General features: G+C 35.1%; 1 protein-coding gene across 1 annotated transcript in view; it reads left to right on the top strand.

The window, feature by feature from the left end:
- CNTNAP2 (contactin associated protein 2) overlaps positions 1–18,394 on the top strand; it is a 1,069,322-nt gene that overhangs the window by 512,891 nt on the left and 538,037 nt on the right. The window contains exons 6-8 of the mRNA XM_009568467.2: positions 96–280; positions 2,429–2,572; positions 8,726–8,990. Coding sequence (XP_009566762.1) covers positions 96–280; positions 2,429–2,572; positions 8,726–8,990 — 594 coding nt within the window. The remainder of the gene's footprint in view (positions 1–95; positions 281–2,428; positions 2,573–8,725; positions 8,991–18,394) is intronic.

The following is an 18,394-nucleotide window of genomic DNA, read 5'->3' as shown; positions in this document are numbered from 1 at the left end:
GGTATGATTCAGGTGAAATATTGACAGAGCAAGGGGAAAATATTTGCCTAACTGGTATGAGGTGAGAATTGCTATTGTTTCTATTCTTATCTTAGGAAGCAATCAGCTTGGTTCTATTTATGGCCACACATCCGTGATGACAGGCAGCCTCTTAGATGATCACCACTGGCACTCTATCATCATAGAGCGCCATGGGAGAAACATCAATCTCACCCTGGACAGACATATGCAGCACTTCCGAACCAATGGAGAATTTGATTACCTGGACCTGGATTATGAGGTAGACAGTGAAACTTCTTTGTTGTCATTCAAATTGGCTTTACAAAACTTGGGCAAATAAGAACAGAAGAGAAGACTAATATAGTTTAAGATGTTTTGATGCTTTTTTTGTGCTTTTTAAATTACTTTTCCCCTTATATTTACTGAAATTTTCTTTCCAGCACTGTTCTCGTATTCTCTCTTAAGTGTAAATTAAGTTGCTCTTCATTAACAGATCCCATCTGGTGTAGGAGTCATCCTTTGTTTTAAAATGGAAGATCTATGTTATTCATCAAGCTAAATATACACTACTTTTAAATCTCTAAAAGCAGCTGTAAGCAGGAGGTAGATTAAAAAAATCATACAATCTATTTTTCCTCTCAGGTGATAATTTTGCACTTGAATTGGAAAGCCTCATTCAGTGGTGACAATTAGTATTTATTTTTAGCAAAGGAAGCAGGTTAGAACATTTTTAGTAATATAGATCTTGACTTTCCTGTCTTAGCTAGGTAGGTACTTCCTAATATTTTCACAAATATGCTCTCTATAATTTATATAAAAAAAGAATAAAGAGTTAGGAAAGTTGTAAGAAAACTTTTTGCTTAATCAGCCAGGTTAATGCACACAACTGTTCAATGGAACTTCTTCAAGCATGTGTGGATATGCGTTTCTGTGATATCTCACTGTTTATGGAATTAGTCATGACAGAGTAACTTTAAATGTGTCGCCCTTTTGAAGAATTAAACACAGTGGATAAACCTGAAAGAATCAGAATTATTTTTTATAATAATTAAAATAATATAATCATGTGCTTCATGTCGTGTAAAGTGTTATATCTTCTTTGAAGTCAAGTCATGCAGCTTATAATACTTGAGGATACATCCCCAAAATGCTATTAAATAGCTCTTATGTGCTATTTATATTTTGGGTTTCAGTTGCATAGCTTTAGTTCATCTTACACACCAAGTCAAAGCCTCCTCTTTGGGATAGAAAGTGATATCTTGCAAACTCTTAAAATGGAAAATATGTCCCTATAGCTTGATCTTGATAATAACAAATGGAATAAAAAATGAATGATTTTTAAAAACTTGTCTTTGTCAAATCTCAGCAGCAGAATAGAAGTAGACATTTTTGTGAACAATCATAGGTCAGGTAAGCTGAGTGTAATTATTATTTATGCCGTCATCTGTTAGATATAAATACTTAACATAGACTGCAGGGACTAATCTCATGAGTCCCTTATTCTTCATATTTGATCTACAAACTACTAATTAAAACATGAGCATTTATTCACTTCCAAACATTTCAGAAAAGACCCTGATGCAGTAAAGACCTGTATAGTCTGGAGTGACAGGCAGAGAATTTATAAGAGATGAACATTCCTAGTTTGTAAAATATTTGTTTTTCTTTGGTTTTAAGCTCTATGAATTCTGGATAACCCAGTGTTTTAGGGTAATGAAATTCAGCATTAAGAGAAAAACAATGCCTGTTTGCCATAGATGGCTCAATCTTTGTGGTGGTTGTCTTCATCTTTTCTATGGACCTGATTTGGACTGCTAAGTCATGTGATAACTCCTCATTTACTATAAATACAGGATAAAACCATATTCAGTATTGGAAGGTGCTTCTGACAAACAGGGGTTAGCATATTTAACTATGTGTAAAATTCTTCTGGATAAAGTAGCTATATAAACCTTAACGGAAATAAATGCATTTTATCGGAGCCCACGGCTGTTGTGTTGTAGCCTGACATACAGTTAGAGATGAGCAAATAATTTTAATGAGATTATCTGGCTAATTTTATATCTACTCATTTAGAAAAATACTGGGAAGTACATTTATTCAAAGTTCCAGAAGAGCAGTCCATATATGAACGACTGTGATATGATCTGCTTGTTGTTTGGAAAGTTGTAGTAACAGTTACAATTTACTACCATAAATATTTGCAATTATAAATTCATTACAGATTTATATATATATATATATATATATATATATATATATACTTTTGCAGTGCTTATTTGATACTTTCTCTTTCTGGTAAGCAGTGTTGCCAGCTCTCTCATTCACCGTGTTTGAATGTTCAAAGAAAATATAGGCATCTACAGCAAATTTGTTTAGAAGTCTTTTCCCTCCAGTAACTACCTACCATGTTCTTTGTCATTCAAAGATAACCTTTGGAGGCATGCCTTTCTCTGGGAAGCCAAGTTCTAACAGTAGAAAAAATTTCAAAGGTTGCATGGAAAGCATCAACTACAACGGAAATAATATCACTGACCTTGCCAAGAGGAAGAAATTGGAACCTTCTAATGTGGTAAGAGCATAATTTAATGCTTATCTAAACTTCTGTTTTTTCTTCTAAAGGAGAGCAGAAGGTTTGTGAGTGTGTGTAGCTGATATCCTTGTGACGTACTGAATAGTATAAAACACAAAATAAATTTTATCACATGCCCAAAGATTTGATTGTATGTACCTTTGTGACTTTTCTTTTTATTATGTTTGAGCATTTTACTTCTGGTGTCCCATTTCATGTCTCCAAAATTAAACTAAGTATTAGACAGCTACTTTTTAAAAGAAAATCAGCTGAAACAATAAGTACTTATTTCCTCCCAAATTATAGCAGTCCAAAACCAGTGCAGACAAGATTTATTACTAAATCAATCACAGCTGCCTCATGGCTTTAAATCCTGGTAACTTCCATTCCTGCAGAGCTAGTTGATTGCTCCAGTGGATTGCTGGAGTGCAGAAGTCATTGGAAAGGAATGTTTCCATAGGCCTTTCTGGTATCTTTGAAAAGCCTCAAGATATTAGACTTGAAAATCATTATTTAGCTTATTAGCATTACAGAGGTTCTTAACATTTTATTCTATTTTTTCCTCTTACTTAAGCATTCATAGTTGCTTTCATGTTCGAACTTGCAGTTTTATGGGCAGGGTGATTAAGAAAGAATGTAATTACTGTATTTTTAAGGCTCTAAATGTTCGTAAAATTGCTTGCTGGCATAGAAAGGCAATGTGAGTAGGATATAATTGTATTACTGCAATGAGTTAGAGATGTTCTGAATAAGTTGTTCAAGCCTTTCTTCTGTACAAATTTACAGTCTTCAGAAAGTCCTGCTAACAACATATATGGTTCCACTATTGCTTTTCTCCTTATGTAATGAACAGTAAAGATTTACATATGCGATGATGATGATGATGAAGTTCTTTCCATTTTGTACAGTCAAGTCCACTACAAGTTAGTAGGACATATTCTTAAAGCCTCTTTCTGAACAGAAGTGTTTCTTAAGAGGTTTCTGTAGTGCAAATCCTATCCTTTCAAAAGTGTGTCACAGGCAGCAGGTCTGTGAAGTATCTGTGAAATCGTTACTCCCTTCCTTCCTTCCTTCCTTCCTTCCTTCCTTCCTTCCTTCCTTCCTTCCTTCCTTCCTATCTTCCTATCTTCCTTCCCTCTTTCTCTCCTTCCTTCTTTGTCTTTCTCCTCCTCTCTCTTTCTCTCTTTCTCTCTTTCTCTCTTTCTCTTTCTCCCTTTCTCCTTTTCTCCCTTCCTCCTTTCCTCCTTTTCTGCTTCCTCCTGTTACCTGCAACATGAAAGCAAAATCCACATAAGAAGCTTTAGCAGTATTAGTGCTACATCAAAAGCCTATGGCATGCCAGTTTACTTTGATGGTTCTGTTGATTTTAAATTCCGAGAATAGCTATACAAATAGAAATTACCTTTGTTTTCAGTAGAACTACTTACACTGTTTCAGCTTTTCAAAAGCAAAATCAATTTTACTTTGACTAAATCAACATGGATTTTAGGTTTCTTACAAAAGCTTTTCCCCTCCTAGTTTTTAGCCTGATTTAGCATGAAAAATAGACTTAGTGAAGACTAGTGTTGTTAATCACGTTTATGATGATGGCACTTAAACAATTCAGAAAGGATCAAAGCTCTGTTGAGGAGATCCTGAATAAACCCACAACAGTAGGCACTCCCTGCCCTTAACAGTGTATTTTCTGAAGAGGCAAGACATGCAAAATGTAATGAAGTAGAACACAAGCAAAGTAAAAGGTATGGTGATGAGAAGTATTACAAATGGAGGCAACAGAGGAATAAAAAGGATATTAAAGAGGTATTAGAGAAGAAAGAATATTTTAGATGAACATTCAATTTCAGAAGTGACACAGTGAAAGACAATTGACGAGTTATTTTTACAGAACGAGGAGGCCCAGAGATACAAAGATGATAATGATAATCTTGATTTGCCTCTGAACAAAATTAAATTTGGAAAACAATAAGTTCTTATACACATAGATGCTATGAGCAAAAAACCACAACCAAACATCTCTTTATTCGTTGAAGAGTAAGAATATAAACACAATTTAAAAGTATTTTAAATTTAAATAAAGTCCAATGCTGACCTTAATAATGTATTTCTTTTAGAGTTAGAGTGTAATAATAAAGGAAAAAAAGTTTGACTGTCCTTTGTGATATACAAGATGGCAATAGCTCTGGGGAGAGTGAGTCAGATGGATGGTCTTGAGAAGTTATTTTTGTTCTTATTAGTGGAGCCTGATTTGTTTTCATAGAAGATAAATGAGGCAAATTATAAAGATGCCCAAAAGCAAGAGTTGGGGGGAGAAGGACAGTTGAGACAGAGAATGTAAGTGTCTGCTTTTCTCCTGAACCAAGTTTCAAACAAGAGTTGGCAGTAACTAACTAGCTCACTAGGTGCTAGCTCGTATATACAGCTTGACTCAGGACTAAGCCAGAAACAGGGAAAATCCTTGTAAACAATCTTCCATTACATCTTTCTACTAAAATATTACAACTTTTGCAGGACTTTCATTACCTATACTAACCCTTGTACCACCACTGAGAAGAGACTAGAATACACACCAAACAAGGTGTCATCCAGAGAAATTTGAGTTTAATGAATTATTTTCCTACCCAGAGGTTTAGCAAGAACAAGCAGTGTGAGTGCTAATTGGATTTAATTTACACAGAATATGCTAGGGAGAATTATATTTGTCACCCTCCATCTTTACATCTATTAAGTATAGGCTCAACACAATTTTGCAGCTCCTGTGCTGTGTATTATTGAGTGTAATCATACAGAAACTGAAGATGCATGCTTTCTTTGAATTATTTATATTAACCAAACATTATGGTAAGGCTAAACAATAATAGAAAGCTATTTTGAGAAAAATACTGAAATAACATGATAAACATTAGCATACAGTACGTTGCCTGTACTGTAAGTTCCATCTTGATTTAACAGGTATTGTAGTCTTAATAAACTCATTAATTCTCTTTTGGGAGCTATGTATGCAGCCACTAGATCTATTAACTGGGAAAAGTTTTAAGACCGTGTAGTGTTTTCCCAAGGGATAACATTTGAATGTGGATAGGCAAAATTGATTTGTAAGAAGTAAACATGAAACTAATTTGCAGCAGAGTCAAGATCATGATACAAACTCAAGCTACCCGAATAAAGATATTTTCACCATCTCCCTTCCAATGTAGTATGAAAAACTCTCTGGTAAGACTAACATTTTCAGTTTTACACCCAGGTGTCATTGCCCAGAGAACTATTCAGCAGATCACTCTGAATCTACAGAAAAAAGATCTCTTTCCCTTTTCAAAATGGGCATAAAATTATAGAGCCAGGCTGCAGATTAGCTCAAACTTTTGACCTAGACCTGATGAGCAATCTATATTAGATGGGCTTTACTTAAAAGAGGAGTTGTCTTGTGAATTGCAGTTATAAAGGCAATGGATAATCCCGTTCAGATTAATCTGAATAGCTCAGTAGGGAAAATACTAACTGGCAGAAAAATCGGAATTATGTGTTAGTTCCTCAAGAAATCTTTTATGTAGTTAATGTGTTCATGATAAATGCATTCACTGATGTGAAGAAAGATTTGAATGCATTCACTGTCATTAATGTTAATAAGCGTTACACATGCAAGGGTTCCATGCATCAGGACGACAGGGAAGTGTCAGATGGATATGAAAGCCTTCTTGTTATGAAGAAACTGTTAGTTCCTCGTGGTAACAAGTCAGCAAGCAAAATTCCTGAAAATGTCTTAGGAAAATGCTTTCTGAGTACTACTTAATTGGCATCCATGATTAGGCCATATGTCACTTCTTACAAAACACTGTTGCCCTCTGTGTCTACACAGGACTGAAATATATAACCGAATTTCCTTCTAATCCATACACTAAGAATGTTAACAAAGGGTTTCAAAGGGTATTTCAGCTGCTCTCTAGCTTTTTTTTCTTCCCTCTGTGTGTAAAATTTGTGGTTTAGCCTAAAGTATTCTGTAGCACACTTGGAAATGCTCAGACTAAAACCATTCAATTTTGGATTAATGCTTAGTTAGCTGAAAACTTGGAACTAAAATCTCTAGGCAACTTTTAGCCAAAAAAAACCACCCTGAAAACACAAGAAGCTTAGCAATAAAAGGAACAAGGGGAAATTCTTTCCCTTTACTCAGAATATAGTTGTAATTTCTCTCATTTGTACTGTAATTTAAAAGCTTCCTATAGTTCCTAATTATTTTCCTAAACTCTTGAATATTTTTTGTCATCCGTGGAATGTGGGTCTAAGAAAAGTACATGGTTTGTAGTGTTGAGCTATTATCATAAAGATCAGAACAAATCTTACAGGAGAGCAGCATGAAGAAATCTCTTTGCTAGTTCCAAATTATTAGAACCGTAAGTTTCTTAATTAATGATAGAGTCTGCCAACCTGATACTCCAGTTGCTACTAGTTCTACTGGCCTTTATAGGTAGACTGTTTAGCAGTATAACTTCTGACGCTCTTGGAAAAAGAGATGGTTATGCAGAGTAATCTAAGAATCTATCTGAGTGCTGAAGAAACTATTGGTTTCATACCTTTATTTTTTACATGGAAATTCAATATGAGAATCTGCCCCACAGATTCTCATATAGTATCTTGCTATGACACAGATAAGTTATTTTCTGATGTGTTTTCTTTTTAAAAGTGCCAGGTTTGGACATTGGTAAATGAGTGCTGAATCTTGCTTCCTTATTGACATCATCTAGCCCATCTCCGACTGAACATAATTACTTCTAAAAGAATTTTACTTAGAACTTTCTTCCCACACATTTTCAGACATAAAGTCTCCCTTTCAGTTCTCTAACTTTCCTTGAAATGAACTTTTAGATACATTTATACACTATGAATACATAAATATGTGACAGAAAAGCTTATATCAGGAAGTCAGTAATATGAAGCTTGAAAATATTTATGTGATAAAGATGATGACTGACTCCTATTGGGATTCTGAACAGTGCTTGGCTGAACTTCATCTCTGAACATCTGGGTGCTTTCAAAGACATTATTCAATCCTTAATATTTTTTAATGCACAAATAAATATAATAGGAATTTCTATCTTGATCATAGTAATAATTTCCATACTGCATAAGATAAAATTCTTCCAAATTAATTGAAATTGCCAGATTGTCCATAGGCCACAGTGCATCAGAAATCCTGACCATAGAACAGGACTGACTTTTCTACAGGCTAGAGGAATTCTTCAGGAGAGGAAATGTTCCTGTTGTATTCACATTGATTTATTAAAAAAGCAATTCTGAACTGAGATTGCTGCAAATTATTTATGAATAAGAAGAAAAAATGGTAATACATTCTACCATTATGGTCATTTATGAGAAATGACGTGAGAACCAGACTAAAAGATTCAAGTCTGTAATTCTAGTCTTCTCTACAGACACATTCCAAAGCCCTGAAAATCAATAAAGTTTACTGGATTTTTGTCAGTTTCCCAGAGAGTAAAATTTTCCAGTGTGAAAAATGTTATTTCTTTTTTAGAGAAAATTATTGACTACAATTATTAGGCATTGTTCATGATCAACTGCTACAAATCCTTCTGCTTCATAGAATGAGGTATTAGCTTTTCTAGTATTATCCGGTAGAAAATACAACAGAGAAGCTAGCTCTTCACAAGGTATTATTCATCCTTTTTTCACAACCTCACGTATTTTATTGATTGATCATTGATATAAGTGTATTTGGAAAGCTTTATTTCATTTTTACAAAAGGATGAATTACTGCACTGCTAAGGGCTTCTTTGGTGGCCACAAACAAGTCCGAGTTTCTCTGTGATTCATTTCTTCATCTTTGAACTGGGAATATTAATGCTTTTGTCCAAGCTTTATTTTAGACGACAGTTCTTCAGGGCAAAGTCTACCTATTACTGAGTGTATGTATAGTACAAAATATAATAACCCCACTGCTAGGCAAAATCAAAACATCTACAACATTATAATGGTAACAATAATGATAATATTATTAACACATTTTTATATTAAACTTGCATTGATCACAGTAGTCTCTATGTTGAATGAAACCCAGAATATTTTTTTTGAGGTAGCTATGAATTCAGCAATATCTCACTATTTTGCTTATGCTTTTCCTTTTTTTTGTGTTTTACTTAGGGAAATTTAAGTTTTTCTTGTGTGGAGCCACATACAGTGCCTGTCTTTTTCAATGCTACCAGTTACCTTGAAGTTCCTGGTCGTCCAAGACAGGATCTTTTTTCAGTCAGTTTCCTTTTCCGAACCTGGAACCCCAATGGACTGCTTGTCTTCAGCAACTTCGCAGATGACCTGGGGAACATTGAGATTGACATAAACGAGGGCAAAGTCAGTGTCCATATCAATGTCACCCTAGCGAAGAAAAACCGAATAGACATCTCATCAGGTAAATGGGTTTTTTTAATTGGTATAATTTTTGGTGGTGGTGTTTAAAAATATTATGGACCCAAAAGTTAGAGTGTTTCACAAGATTTAAAATTTAAATTGCATCTAAACTAAGTCTTTTATTGTATGTTTTGTCGAGTAAGATGTAGAAGAATATTGAAACAGCAGTTAAATTTAAAAAAAGAAGGTTATTACCTTCTCTGAAACACAGAAAACCTATCAGCCTGTATCTGTGATGTAACATGTTTGATTGGTTTTTTCCTTCCATCTTTCTTGCACCCTTCTCTGCAAAAAATATTTCTTTTCAAAAGAAGAGGGTACTCTCTTGTTGAGAGTGGCCTCATAATCAGGCTGTTTCTATTACTTCCTAATAATTAGGAAACTCTCATAAAAAAAAATAAAATATCTGTTTGTTTTGACTACAAGTCTGGTGCAAAAAATACTGTGGCGTTCCCTAAGTAAGCTGCAGAGTTATGCTGGAGAAGTAACAGCTTTCAGTACCTAACTAAGTAGGTTTTGGTAAATACTAGGTAAAAAGTACAGGGTTAGATTTGTTTCTGGAAAAAAAAAAAAAAAGGAAGGGTGTTGGTGTCAGTTGATAAACTTTTTAAAATTACTTGATATTTCCATTTTGCTAGATTATACTTCCCATCCAGTTTATTTATGGGCATTTTTGCATGAGCTGTAGCCAATACAGTCTTAGATACGTTATGTCATTTAGCACTTTCTTAGCAAAGTCATGACATAATCATGACTTGGAAAATAAAGGATTGCTTGCAAATGGATCTAGCTCCACATAAAAAGCCACACCAGTGACTAATTGAAGTATCATATATATAGCAACCTAGTTTCTTGGCTGAAAAGGATGCTTTTTTTGTATGGAATCATCTGTGGTTACTATTTTTTCTTAGTTTCATGGTGGAGGTATTTGAATCTTCATCAACGGGTTGGATATACTGGTAAATGGATGATAGTGGTTTTTTATGTCTATTCTTGTATTTGATTTCTGTTTTAAAATAATTATTTCCATAGTCATATAAACAAGGACTTAAGGAAATGTACGAAAAAGGAAAAAATGCTTTTTTATTGAAAAAAAATATATTCATTAGAACAGTAATATTTCATTTGACAAGTGGACATTTTCGTGAGTTTTATCTAACACTATTAATGAAACAGAGATAAGCATGAAATAAAATTAATAGTATAAAGGTAGAACTGAATAAAATAAGAATAATAACAACAAAAGATCAGAATTTACCTTTTCGGTAAAGTGAAAATGTTTTCAGGAAAAACACACCATATCGGCTTCCATTATTCCATGTTTTTAGCACGAAAATTCAATAATCTAGATTAGAAGTTAGCATCTCATTGTCCTTGTTATGTAAACAAACTCACTAAAGAATTAAATCATGTGTTGGTAATACAGTAGGGTCTTGACCAAGAATGTTCAAGTGTATCATAATTAGGAAACACATGGTATTATTACCCTCATTCTTTCTTCCTTAGCTCTGGTTACTACAGATTTCAGTTTACCAATAGAAGTGTCTACTCATGATACTTCTTCATGAGCTTCTCTGTACTTTTTTGGTCCAAGGAAGATTTCAGTGTTGATTAGCCAAATATTATCAGAAAAAAATAAATCATCAATTTGCCACTAGTTTTTCCCAGTGCATGTCTTGATATGAAATAATTTTCAGATTCCATTATGTTTGTATTCTGGTAAGTAGACACGTGAAAAAATATAAATTTGCTATTCTGCTTTCTGCAGACCTTCACCCACAACAAAACTTCTCCAACTACAACAATGTAAAACTAGAATATTTGCACTCAGACTTTCTTCTGAAATATTCAGAATTGAATATTTTTCAGAGTAATTCTGTTCAGTCTGTATGAGCAGCTTATCTAATAGCCCAAGAATCACATATATCATTTCATTTTTTATAGCCATGATGGTGTTCTCCATACACTACATGCTGTTCTCCAATAACTACATAATATTGTTTGAGTAGCTTAAAGAGTTACCCATTTCCTCTGCTATTACAATTTTAACCATAATAAAAATATGTGTATTGTTTAATTTTCATTGTATGAAAACTTTTTATATTTGTATAGCTATCCTGGGAAATCTTTGATTTATTTTGATATTGTATTTTGGTACTACTTTTGTTGCAATGTGCATTTCAGTACCTGTGAAGTGAATTCTGTGTGTGAAGACAAGAAAACACAATATGATATCTGCTAGGGAAAGCTGCACAAGAAATTCTGCTTTTGTATGGCAAATAGGACAGGGATCTTCTTGTTCCTTTCTTCTGCAGGGAACTAATGGATGTCAGCATATAGTGGAGATTACATAGAAGTCAAAGTGGTCTGCCTGTGGCACAAAGATTTGACTGTTGTGGTCCTACAGATAGAAGACACACACATTTCACTGTTTCTTTTTACTTATAGATGGTAAAGCTTAGTTTTCTGTAGTCGAGTGTGCAGCCTTCTATAAATAATTAGACTATAAATAATTAGACTTCTGCCTACTGGGAGGTACATCGCTTGGTTATCACTAAGAATTAGGCTAACTAGAACCACGGCTTAGATGAAAGTGTGTTTTGTATTTCATAGCTTTGCTGTACTTATGTTTGTCACCTGTAATAGTGTATTTTCACCGGAGGAAGTTAAAGTTTCTTAGTCCTTATTCTATACACCTCTCATAATTTACTAACTTACTTTTATTAGTAGCTTTTAATGTCAACTTTCCATACTAAGATGAGTATATAACCAGTTTATTCTGGGCCAGAGTCTAACTCTGGCTGTAGAAATAGTAGCTGAACTGACAGGCAGGATTTGCATGACACAACTGTATGCTGATGTGCAGGCAGCAGAGTTTGTTGCTGTACATCTCCGCACTAAAGATACTGATGTAGAACAGAGGTCTGGTTTGTCTGTTTTTCAGTGTTAGAGTATACCTTAAAGCTGCCTGCACCGATTCAGGGAGCTCTAACTTAGTGTGAGTCAAGTTTAGATAAACAGGAGAGCCCAGCCTTCCAACATATCAAATATAGTTAAATTTCTACCTTTGTCACTGGTAGCTGGGCACTGCAAACTTCCTTATTGAACTACTTTATGAAATGCTTTTAGATGGCTGGAAAGGATCAGACAGCATGTGAAAAAGATTTTCTTGTCGATTTGACAGAATTTCATACCTAGATCATTTGAGCATTTTGTTTAAGGAGAGAAAGGTGGCTGCAGATATTTAAATATTTTGATGACCCTTTACAAATATACAATGAAATAATGCACAGAAGACTCAGTTAAAAGAGCTGCACTTCTAGTCTCACATAGTACTTGGACCTGTGTTTACTACTTGTAAAATAATCAAATAGTCAGCAGGCAGACTCGATTGACTGTTAAGAATAGTGGGAGCTACTACTAATCTGAGAAATCAGAAATGGGTTTATACTGTGGTTTTTATGCCAATTAATTCTACTTTTTTCTATTTTGTATCATGAATAAGGTGTAAGGTGTAGAAAGCATAGATGCAAAAAGTTTATTTCTCTGTAAATACAGCAACTATAAGAGGTTTACATAGCATGCTGAGGAAGAATATTTGAATCAATAGCAGGCAGTCCCTGGGCATTATGAAGCAGACATTGTTTTGCATTTAAAATCTCAGAAAATGAGAGCTGCTATGAAGCATTCCATTCTTAGCACATCCTTTGTCTCCCAGAGATCCTTCCTTGCTCTCGTCAGTTGCTTGTTCTGTTTTCGTCAGGGATAATTTTTTCACAGTGTTAGTAGATCACGGAAGGAGCTCTTAGGTCTTATTTAATATTATGCTTTGGTCTTCCAAAAGGCATTTAACTGGTCTTTCCTTTGTTTAACACCATGTCTGCCTCTCTGGAGATTTCACTATATTTACTTCTTCATGAACTTCTTTCAATTTCTTAATCAATCTTCTTAATCTTTACTGGAACAATAAGTAATCCCAGTACTTTATTCTTGGTATAATTAAAATAATTTTATTATTATTATTATTATTAAAATAGGTTTGTGTATCTGAAGCTTCTTCACTCAGTGTTTGGAGTTCAAAATTATCTTCAGCCTAAGTATGAGGCATTTCTATTGTCTGTCATGCATTAATTTCCTTTTTAATTCCATTGTTGCTACTTCAAAAAAAATCACAGGTAGTTGATGTTACCATTAGCAGTTCCTGTATAGCTTTATGAAGATCACTTCTGGTTTGGCAAAAATGCATTTTATTTTCTTCTTTAATGAGGTTAGATACTGTTTGTCTTGCTACTCCTTTCAGGCCTTCTGTCACTTTCAAACCTTTGCCTTGTCTCTATACATCTGATTAAGGCATTTAGGTGTATGTGTATTATGAACACTTCATATTTATGTTATATGTCCTGAAAAGAATCAGGGATGATTACATATATTGTAGTCCAGTATGTATGATTTTTGCATTACTAGTATAAGGCAGCAGACATAGTGCTGTCCTGACAAAGCCAAATCTCAGATTATACTTGACCTGACTATAGCTTGTTCAGCAGTGACAAAATGACTAGTCGCTAACCTGTCTTGGACTTCAGTTTGATGAATGCTAGAGGCACAAAAGAGCTGGTAAAAAACAGTAATGTTTTCTTTTATCAGTATCAACAGTATCAATAAGCTGTACAGTCTTTTGCTGATAATACAACTTTGAGTGTAACAGAATATTTAACACTAATATACAGTTTAGCATTGAGTTTCTAGTAATACAAAAGTGATAAAGATGATTAGTCCTTGTGCTTATACTTACAGCTTGGTTTTGCTTACTGAGCAGATTTTTTTCCTTTTTTTTCATGGTCTTGCTAGTTGTTCCTTCAAAACCGATCTCTGAACTATAAACAGTTCCTTGTCTTTCTTCACCAGCATTCTCTTGTGTTCAGTAAGCACTGTTTAGCTGTGAACATATTATCAAAGTTGTCATACAAAGTCAATGCCCTTGATTTTGTTTTTTCTTGCATCAATCTTATTTAGACACTACTACCATTTGATTGATAAGAGTTATATTAATAAACTTGCTGTTAGTAAAAGGAAAATCAGGCCCGCTGAGAGCTGAAATACAGATTTAATTAGAAGAAATAAGTTACTGACTGTGCAGAACTACACAGGTGAAATACTTAAAGCTTGTGTATAAATCAGAAGTTAAACATCCTATTGACTTTTTCTCAGCAGAGTAAACTGTGATTAATATCTTCACAACTGGGTATGTCTCAGTATAGGGATTAATAACAGGAGAGAATCTCATAAAACAGTCAAGAGATTTCTATTTACTGTTCCATACAGTTTTGGAGTAAATTCTGCTTTTGGCATCATGGGATTCAGACAAACTTCCTGGAAATTGCCTGGTTTACCCAAGGGATTGATGGAAGCAGTGCTAGGCTGAGGAGATAGAAGAAAGAATTGTTCATGATTTGCTTAAGAAAGAAGACTTCCAATATAATTTTGCATACCAAAGGATTCTGGTATTCTGGTACAGTGTAAAAAGTAATTGAGTCTTAGTATATGCTATCTGTTTACCATAAGAACCTACTCAAAATTTGTTCTTTTGAAATTAGGAGAATAAATTGTTGTATTTATTTATAAGGTTTAACAAATTCATGTCGCCTTTCTTGAGCACAGAAGAAACCAACAATTGGAAAATGTCACACTGCCACATCTGTCTTTGAGAGAAAAATTGTTACAAAACTTTTCCGAAAGACACGCTCAAATGCCGTGGAGTGGAGGGTTAAGCCACAGCCTATGTCCTAGTTGCCTCCTTTCCTTCCTGTCTACCTGTTTCAGTTTAACCCAAATTCCTTCCTAAGGAAACTAAACTTTTCTGAGCTTTCAATGTGAGGAAAAATCGGTAAGCCATTAACAAATGTGAAGAGTGCTGCTCCGCTCAAAGAAACAGTAGCGGTATTCAAAATAACACTCCTGAGGAATCCTTTACTGGATTTTCAGTGTTTTTAACAGCAAACCTTGAAACCCTGTTTCATTATAGAAAAGAACTTTTCTGCCTTTTGAGAAAAGGCAAAGTTTTCATGGTAGCTGTTCAGACCCGGCCCCAATTAACAGCATGGGGTCAGGGTGTAGGTTTCTTTCGTGTTTGCAAGCTGTCTGGAGCAATGACAAATCACTTCAGGGGTATACTCAAGATTCCTATCTGTACTTTGAAGTTACAGGTCTTTACTTTGAACTCAGCAAAATTGCAACTGATATTCCAATCTGCACTTTGAATACAGTCAAAGCAACTACAATTTATAACAACAATATTTTACTTTGAGCTCGGTCAAAGCAACTACATCTTCGAAGAACTTGGATACAATCAAATTCATACAAAAGTGCCAAGTTAAAAAAAAGATGTGGTAGAATAAGGTGAAGGAATAAGGAAAGAATAAGGCAGAGAGAGAAAGAGAAGTAGCAGGGAAAAGAGAAATATTACTTAAAAATATTCACCGCAATGTAATCTAGTGCATGTTTCATCATGAAACATGATCCACAGGGCAGAAGGTGTGTGCCGTGTGTGGTTCTTGACAGGGATTATTTATAGAGGAGCTCCATTCCCTATTAGCATACAAGGAGTAGTCTCACTGCGCCTGTGCCATACTTCTGCATGGAAAGTTCTCCAATTGGAGCATGTGCAGAAGTTCCTTCAGGAAAGTTCTTGAATGGGAGCTGGGGCCTACAGGAGTCGCTGGCAGTTCAACAGAACCTTGCCAGAATAACCTCTGTGTGAAATCTTTGGGCACACATGTGCAGTCGAGGGCACTCCTGTCTCTTCGGTGTGTGCAAATCCCTCTGCTGCAGAAGCCCAGGACAGATCACTGTGCAGAGGGAGCCCAGCTGCAGATGGGGCTGAGGGTGGGGGCAGCGCCTGCTTCCTGTACCTTCCCCCTCTCTCCTGTGTGACTACCGAACTACACAAAGCCACATGCACACACAGCCTTGCACTAAGATGATGTTTAAAACATACAGACAAAAGTTGATCTTTACTGAGGCAGACTCTAAAATAATCTCTTGATTTATCTTCTGTTTACTTTCTCACTTGTCTTTACAAAGAGAGCTCTGACCTTTCATATCTAAACCTTCTCTGCTCAACTTAAACACCAGAGGCTCTATGAAGATCCCTTGGATTTTACTCCACAGTACAAATGATAAGTTGCTCAAAAAGGACATAATGTCCTTTGGCCCGTGGTGTCTTAACAGAGAAGTTTTCATAGTGTCCAAGACCTTCTGCCACTAAATTGAATTCATCAGCTTGCAGCTCCTCTTTTCCTCTTCCAATTCTCATAGTTAACATCTTGTTCTGTATTTTAAGTCTTGCTCAAGGCATTCTTCAGTTCTTCCTGTCAACCACAAACTTGTTAAAATTTGGAATATGAATATTGTCATATTTATCTGTATTAAATATCCATATTAAGTAAATCAGACTTCTCCATATGGAATCTCTCTGGGAAGCTTTCCACCCTCTGTCTTTCTGCTAGATCTCAAGTCATCTGAATTGCAATTCGTTTGTATTTTAGACCTTGGGTTAAGATAACATTCAGGTGATGAAATGTCTCTGACAGATCTAAAGTGGTACTTTTCCAGTGACAATTCCCAGGGGCGTTTATGTGGGAGTCAAGAAGTATTTTTGCCTCTCTTGTTAAATGAAGGTTTAAATAGGGAATGTGCATAAACAGAGCAAAAGTGCACTTCTGGTGGGAAGATAACATTTCCCACCAAATCTTTTCCATATTACTGATACTAGGTTATACAGTGAATATTAGTAAGTGGAGGCAGATACCCGTGAGGCACTTGTCAACATGATTGAGATGAGAGACACAAATTCTGTCTGCAAAAGACAGCATGATGACTTAGCATCAGAAGAGTCTGAATATTACAGAATTATTTTCTTCCCAGATAGCTGGTTTCGCCTCTCTGTTTCTCTCTGTATGTTTATTTTTGGTTAATAACTCTAAGCAGTGAATGCAGCTGCATGTATTGGTATTTGGGCTTTTTAATTCCACAGAACTGAGAAAACAAAAGTGCTTGTAGCAGTTATTATTCTTATATGTGTTTTCTTGTAGCCTGGTTTTGCATCTTGGTACAGTAGACTCTCAAACCAGGCAGAGTGAGAAATAGAGTTCCTGATTGCAGACTTTTTCTTCTAAGGAAACTGATGAGTTGAGTTCAGGATTTTGTGAATTCTGCTTCATCAGTCACTGATTTCCACTGGAGAGTTGCCTATCAAGTACAAGTTATGCATTCTAAAACACAGATAGTACTATTTTCAGAAACTTCACTGAAAGTAATATTACTCTTTGTTGGTCACACTGGTGCCTTGCAAGCATGAAGGAACCTGGGAATCAAGAAAGCAGGCTGTCCTCAAAGACAAGCTTTCTAAAAGTATGCAGGAAGCTGAAGTTCAGTTTACTTGTTTGGGCCTCATTTGCCGTAGGGCTGTAGAACAGATTTCGAAGGGACCTTTGCAGGTCTTTATTTAGTACTGAAATATGAATTAAGGATTTTACAACTACTGTTTCAGCCGTCACTGCGTAATACTGAAATTCATTCAGGAAAAAATTGCAACAGTCAATAGATAAATGGTAATTTTTGTTTTGTGTGAGAAAGAATGTAAATTACATGAGTAGAGCTGGACAGAAAGAGTTGGAAATCTGCACTTTTAATTGTTTTTTAATTCAGTAAGTTTAGCCAGAAGTAAAGTCATTGTTAGTTGCTTTCTATGCTGCCTTTGCTTACTCCATTCATAACAGTAATTGCCAGTCTGGTTCTGGTCAAGTCAGTGAAAATTTTACTTTTGCCTTTGACTGACGAATGATAGGCCCCTTAGCACCGAATGCTACAGTGGTTCCTGATATTTTGCTGTTACATTAATTACATAGGTTTTTACTTAAGTGGGTTCACTATTGGTGTATTTTTGTTGAGTACAAAATGAAGAGACACCTCTCTCTAAAGATTGGTTTAACAAGCCAAGGATGCTTAGTTTATGTATGTAAAATGCTTAGCGTTACCTCTTGGATCAGTGAGAAGGTAATGTAGGAGAAAACATGGCAAAATATACTTTTGTTTGTGTTTTAAAGTCTTTCAGGACTGACATGGGCTGAGTGAGGTGAATGTAGCTTTTCCCATTATAATTTTCCTTTTAGATTAGTAATAAAGAAATACCACTAAAACAATATAATTGAGACAAGAACTGTAGTTTGTTGTGTTTATGCACATTCTGACAGCAGTATCCCCATGACACCATTGAGTATTCATATAATATAAAGGGAGATGAAAGAAATGTTTTCTAATATCTGAAAGATTTGATATCAGAACTATTAAGTTCTTTCCCCTGATTTGCTAGTTTGCCATCTGTGCAATGTGGCTCTTTGAGAAAGC

Source organism: Cuculus canorus, chromosome 2 (assembly GCF_017976375.1).
Source record: "Cuculus canorus isolate bCucCan1 chromosome 2, bCucCan1.pri, whole genome shotgun sequence".
NCBI classification, from domain to species: domain Eukaryota; kingdom Metazoa; phylum Chordata; class Aves; order Cuculiformes; family Cuculidae; genus Cuculus; species Cuculus canorus.
This window is presented reverse-complemented; position numbering and strand designations above follow the sequence as displayed.